The 6,626-nt window shown below is 49.3% G+C and overlaps 1 protein-coding gene across 1 annotated transcript; it reads left to right on the plus strand.

Annotated features, from left to right (window-relative positions):
- Window positions 1–693: 693 nt before the first annotated feature.
- Window positions 694–3,671, plus strand: LOC125508452 (cell division topological specificity factor homolog, chloroplastic). Its single transcript, XM_048673168.1, has 2 exons — window positions 694–879; window positions 2,833–3,671. The coding sequence occupies exons 1-2, from the start codon at window positions 763–765 to the stop codon at window positions 3,424–3,426; spliced, it is 711 nt and encodes a 236-aa protein (XP_048529125.1). The 5' UTR covers window positions 694–762; the 3' UTR covers window positions 3,427–3,671.
- The last annotated feature ends 2,955 nt before the right edge of the window (window positions 3,672–6,626 follow it).

Below are 6,626 nucleotides of genomic sequence, written 5' to 3' on the forward strand. Positions count from 1 at the left end.
TCTGCAGATGCTCGAGCGCGAGGCCGACGAGGAGGCGCGCCAGGCCCAGGCAGCGGCGACAAAGCCCGGCATCGCCGCCGTCTGGAACACGGCGTTCCCCTGGGCCGGCCCTGCGCTGATGTTGATCGACCTCACCGGTCCTGACGCAGACGCCGCCTAGGGCAGCACGTCGTCTAGTTTTTAGTGTTTTTATTAATGTAACGTGGACTTTCGCCAGCCTTCGTGGTCGACTTTTATGTTTAATTAAATGCATATATTTATTTTCAAACTGCTTGCAATACTTTTATTTGGCGCGACGACGAAATGGATCGGGCCATCGTTAGGCGTTCGCGTCGATTCAAATACAGCGTCGGACATTTGTATCCGCCGGACCAATCTAAACAAATAAAAAACGGACAAAAACGCCGTCCGTTCGGGTCCCCCGTTGGAGTTCCTCTAAGGGAGGGCATCGCACGCTCTTGCGGAAGCGGACAGAAAAATCGGTGCAGGTCCGTTTGTGGAGAAACTTTGGGTATTTTGTGAGTTCCAACTCAAAGGAAGACTTTTCAAAAAAAAAAACTCAAAGGAAGACGAGTGGAGAAAATACGTCGGCACGTGTTGGAGACTTTTTTTTTTGAACTGACGTGTTGGAGACTTGGAGTTCCATGATGCGTGGATTTCTCCGTTCCCCTACCGACCGGGGCGTCTAGACAGAAAAGAGAAGGGCAATAATAAAGAAGAAACAAAGGACTGAAAAGCAAAACCCTAGCTCTTCGGGCACCTATGGTGATGGCGACAGCGACGGCGATCTCCGGCCGCGTATCCGGCGAGGCCAGCGCAATCCTCGCTCCTTCCGCTATGTCCCTCTCCGCGCCGGTCCGACGCGCCGCCAACTCCAAGGTCATCCTCCCCATCCCCATTTCCCTCAAAACCCTAATCTCTATGCTAAGTGCCTGTCGATTGCTACACACCACAAAATCAGAGCTAAGAGCTTTTCTCTGCTTCCGCATCGATTTCTTTCATTGTCCTTGGGAGTCTGTTTGAATTTATGACTGGCTCCATGGAAGATCAGTTGTAGGCGCGGCCGCGAAACCTAGTGGGCTTGACATCTTCAATGTTGTGTCGATTCGGTTGGTGATGCAAGTAAGCTGCTGGGCATGTTAGCAGTGGCTAGGAGCGTCAACCATGGTTGCAAAATCTGGTCATCCAAAATTTTGTGCTTTCCATCTCTTGTCTGATTTGCATTTCTCGCCCTTTTCAACTTTGTACTTCTTGTCTGTAGTGTGTTGCTTATTTCATCTTGTATAAGCACTATTAAAATGCCTTCTGGACATCACATTTAGTATACTGAAATATGTTCAGATCTACTCTCTCGGGTTGGAAATGTAGGGACTAGTTTGACTGCCCAAGTGTGAGCTTTGACCATAAATTTCGTGAACAATGTTTTGTCAACAGTTATAAAATTACAATCATAAGAAAGTGATATAGAGTACAAATGCAACAGTATCAATTTTGTATAACATCACTCACATTTATTGGATTAATTATTTGAAAAACCTTGAACTTGGACAGTCAAATTACGCCCTATGATTTCCAAAATAGTTGGACTGTCAAATAATGTACTCCCTCCTATCCATATTAATTGCCGCTGCTTTAGTATAACTTTATACTAAAGTTGCTAAAGCAGCGACAATTATTTGCGATCGGAGGGAGTACTATATTTCCGAAGGAGGACTCCGTCAGTACTTGGTAGACAATCTAGAGAGCATGTGTCTAGCCACCCAGCACCTTCCTCCTAGCTGAGTATGGATGCTGAAGCGCTTGCAAGGAACATAAAATGAAGAACTTAATGATTTAGGGAATTTGGTTTATTAACTTTATGGCACGCATGAGAAACAGCACACAGTAGAATGTTCTTGTCTACAGAAGTAGAATGAACAATCCTGAGGTTTACGGATCTCCAGATATGATTTATTTACTCGGTTGTGATTCTTCTGTACCAGTATTGCCATTGCTTTGCTCAATTGGGCCTTTTCCTTTTAGAGATGCACATCCTTCATTTTTGCTGTTGCAGAAATGCAAATGTGTGTTTACATGCCTGTCTGTTATATCTACCCTTATGTGCTGCTTTATACCTGTTTACAGATATTGGCCATGTTATGCACCCTGGTAATCCTGTTGTTGCATAATTTTGTTGAAAAAAAATCAATATGACATAAGGTATTGGCTGTGGATCCTACTAGGGGTGATCATGTGTGTGCTGCAGAGATGCAATCATAGGATCTTGATGCTGAATATACTAGGATCCTTACAAAAGCACAGTTAATCAAACACTCGTTTGTGTTTGGTCTTGCTCACCCATGCATGGTGTTTCTTCCTACCATAGTCCTTTCTGTCCACTGAAATTTTTAAATTGATTATTTTGTGAAGTTCTGTTTTCTTCTGCCTTGCATTGCATGCATGACCGTGCGATGCAACATGATATAAATATTCTAGTACGTTAGCCCATGATTTACCTGCCCATATTAATGTCATAGTGTAAATGTTTATAAATCATGCCCGTGATTTACCTACCTAAATAAAAATCACTTATTTGTTAAGAACTTATTAGCTTAGCAAAGAAAACATAATATTTTATCTGGTAAGTCAATAAAAGGTGGGACAGTTAAGACGGTTTTCAAGGAAAATCGGTGAAAAAACCAGAGATAGGAGGAAAAAAAAATGAAAAATGCAGAGAGGGAAGGGAGGAACATATGTAAGGTTGGATGAAGCACTCTGCTTGGCAGGAAAAGGGACGCTATTCTTTTTTGAAGTAGTAGAGATAGAGACTGACCTATTTATATAATTCCGCAGGGATGCTTTCGTGCTTTTCCTCGTGTTGCATCTAGCAAGCTCATGCTTACACCAGGACGACTATGCATTGAGCGCCAAAGCTGTCCACGGATATATAGTGCCTGCTCTGCTCTTTCAAGGCGGGACTTCTCTCCTGTTACTCAAGACATGGAAGGCTTCCTTCACAGTATTGTTAATATGGGATTTCTTGACCGTCTGAAACTGGCTTGGAAGATAATCTTCCCAGCACCAACCATACATGAGAACACAAATGCAAGTATTGCAAAGCAGAGGCTGAAGATGATTCTATTCTCCGACAGGTGCGAGGTCAGTGACGAAGCAAAGAAAAAGATAGTGGAAAACGTTGTTGAGGCACTATCTGAATTTGTCGAGATTGAATCACGTGATAATGTACAAGTGGATATCTCGACTGATGCTGGCCTTGGCACAGTGTATTCTGTGACTGTTCCAGTGCGCCGTGTAAAGCCTGAGTACCAGGAATCTGAAGAGCAGTACAGAGGAAAAATCGTTGGTGTTGACTTCAAGGACACTGGAGAATCATCTGGTAATGTTGATGTCACCTTTGATTTCTATGTTCCGAATGAGAACCACTGATTCCTTGACCTAGCGCGCTATGTTGTGTTCCTTATCGCCTCTTGAGACTCCTCAGGTAGGATGCTAGAATTTCACTTCTGATGTAAATATCTAGGCTTTTCTTTCATTTGGTGTTTCATGTAATTCGATTTTAGAATTTTGTTCATGAGGTGGCAGACATGTGTTGCCAGATTCTTGAAATCATATTTTCCACTTGTGTTGTGTTATTTGGTGAAGTTACATTGTGCCAAGGATTTTCTCAGTTATATCCAGCTGCCCCTTCCTAGTGTGTAATGTCTTTGGAGGGTAGCATGCGACCAGGATACAGAGCCTTTTTTTTTTGAAACGAAGGCAAAAGATTTGCCTCTTCCATTAAATAAGCAGAAGAGAGTTGCCGTGGAAAACCATGACAAACCGTTGAGAGGCACACACACACAAGATACCCACACACGTCACTCCAAAGAGGGCGATGTCGAGACAATACAACAACGTCATCGTCATCACTTCTCCCCTAGAGGCGTCGTCGCCATCCCACACTTTGAGAAATGACTATGACTTTGCCAAAGACGATCGTCGAACCAACCCACATTGAAAATGATGTGTGGAGTGACATGAAGATCCACGCCAAACCTTAGCCACCACGACAAGATGCGCTCCGACGCCGACGGAAAGCTACGAAGGAGAACCAGGCAAGGCTGGCGTCGTGGAAGATCATCGAATAGACCACCTGCTACCCGTCATCGTACACCATAGGGCCCCGCCACCGCAGCTTCGACGTCAAAGCAACAAACTAGCCGAGGCCATCCCACATCAGCCAAAGTCGCGTCTCCTACATCGTCCCTCGTGACACCATTGTCATAGAAGCCTCAGTGACAACTTCATCACCTCCCACTGGTCCCGCTTGCTGATGCCCAGTTACAAAGATGAAGCCCTCGAGAGGGGATACGGCGCCGCCATCATCCGATCGCTCGGGGTCTAGGGTTTCCCTCGGAGTTGCAGCGACGGCCGGATCCAACATGGGGAGGGTGCAAGAGCAATGCCACAATGCCTACAGGAAGGTCTACGACGCCCAAGGCCGACATCATCACTGGTCAAAGGCCCACGGAGGAGACAAGGTTTTCACCCAAGCTACTATCGCCCGTAACCGCACGTCAATCCGGCGTCGGCAAGACCACCAACCACAACCTCCCACGGACAAGCAAGTCGGCGAAGGACCGAGCAGCCACTGTAGCCAACCATACCTCGTGGAGCCCCGACCTCCACGCATCAGCGGCACCCATAGCCGTCACCGGAGCCGATAGATCCGTCACACGGGACTCACCTCGGACCTCCATGAGTCGGCATCGCACACCCACACCTCTTCACCTACCAGGCCACCGAGAGCCCCTGCACGCGGGCGGCCCGGCCGACGGGGCCTCGCCGCCACACCACGGACGCGAGCATCCTCGCCAACGCAGCACATGAACCCCTGCCGATTCGGGCAGCCCGCGCCAGCCAAATCCGAGCGAGAGGAGGGAAGGGCCTCGGCGACGCCCTCCGACGACGACAAGGGGAGGAGGAACCGGGGCTGTGGCGCTGGGGTTGGCGGCTTGGTTCGCTCCCAGGCCACCCGCGGGAGCGACCAAATGAGTTTTTTTAAACGCGGTCCCTACCTGATTCACTAAAAAAGGTCGAAGAGAATTGTTTGGTTAATTATTGAAAAACCGGGCGAAAACCGTCACATCACGCTCACAAAACAAGGCACATAGGGCGACCTGGCAACCCACATGTTGTCGAGGTTGCATCCTGGCGTCATGGTCATCACGCCTTCGCGAGGTTGACTCTAACTCCACCATCGACAACCATCGAAGAATCCCTCATCACAAACAAGCATCGAGGCCTGCGCCGGCTAATGCCAAACGGTTGGCCACACACACCAACGACCAGGCATCTCCTACTCTATCGACGAGCATTGTAGGAGAAAAGCTTTAGGCTTGTGTTGAGCCAGCGCCGAAACCGACCACGCGCCTCGTGTCATCGTCACCACCACCAGATCCTCCTCGATAGCTCTGACTTCATAGAAACAAAGTGATGAATGGCAACCCCTCAAACACGCCGAAAAGACCGATTAGCAGGGCACAACAACACCCCTAACTCCGCCCAAAGCCGCCATCGTTGCCACATACATGAAGCCGCGCAAACATCCGCATTGCCGGACGGGCACCTGCCAGCCGCAATGCCGCGAGCGTCCAACCCATGGAGCGCGCAAACGGAATCTGAAGCACTTCAAGGCGACGCCCCAAAGAGGGAAGCAACGATGTCGACGCCATCGCCCGACCCAGCCAGGCCTGATACTTCCACCCGAACAACAAGATCCGAGGGTGTAGGAGGATGCAGGACTCCACGACGACACCTCCAAGGAGGTTAAACGACGCCCACAGACGCTGATGCCGCCGACTGGCAAGACCGGACAAGCTTTTGCCCGGAGCAATCCAACACCACCAGCACCCTCACGCACATCACCCTCGCTGGCACACCCACCTCTCGCACAGCCACCGCGCAGGAAGCAGTAGAGAGCTACCAAGCAGCACAACTCCTCGTCGGGCGGACGCCACTACGCCGGAAGCACCGGGGAGCTACCACAACTCCTCGTCGGCCAGACGCCGACGAGCCAGATCTGGCGTCCCACCACCGCAAGCGCCCATAGAGCAGGAAGGGGGCTGCACCCGCCCCTACTTGCCGGAGAAGAACATTCACCCAAAGATCAATAGCCCACCAACGAAACTACCAAGGCTGCCTCCTGCGAGAGCCACTGCTCGAAAGCTGCCACACCGGAGAAGAGTTGCTGGCAAGAAGCCCAGGACTTGCTGGCGATGCAGTCGATGTCGTGGTTCTAAGACTGACAGTAGAATAGGGGGTAGGAATGTAGAGGCAAGATCCTAGCTATGGAGGAGTTGTACACACGAGTTTACGAGTTCAGGCCCTTCTCGGAGGAAGTAACAACCCTACGTCTCGGAGCCCACAGGCGGTCGACTGAATATATGTGTGTGAATTACAGAAAGTGCGAACCCTTGTCCCAAAGGAGGGGGGTGGCTTATATAGAGTGCGCCAGGACCCCAGCTCCCCTCCGTTACACAAGGTTCAATGCTCATAAAGGAGGGGCGTTACTGGTAACGTCTGCAGTAAAGTGTTATAAATTCCCATAAAGCTATGGTTTAAGTCCTGACCATTGCAGAGTGGAA

This window comes from Triticum urartu, chromosome 5 (genome assembly GCF_003073215.2).
Source record: "Triticum urartu cultivar G1812 chromosome 5, Tu2.1, whole genome shotgun sequence".
NCBI classification, from domain to species: Eukaryota; Viridiplantae; Streptophyta; class Magnoliopsida; order Poales; family Poaceae; genus Triticum; species Triticum urartu.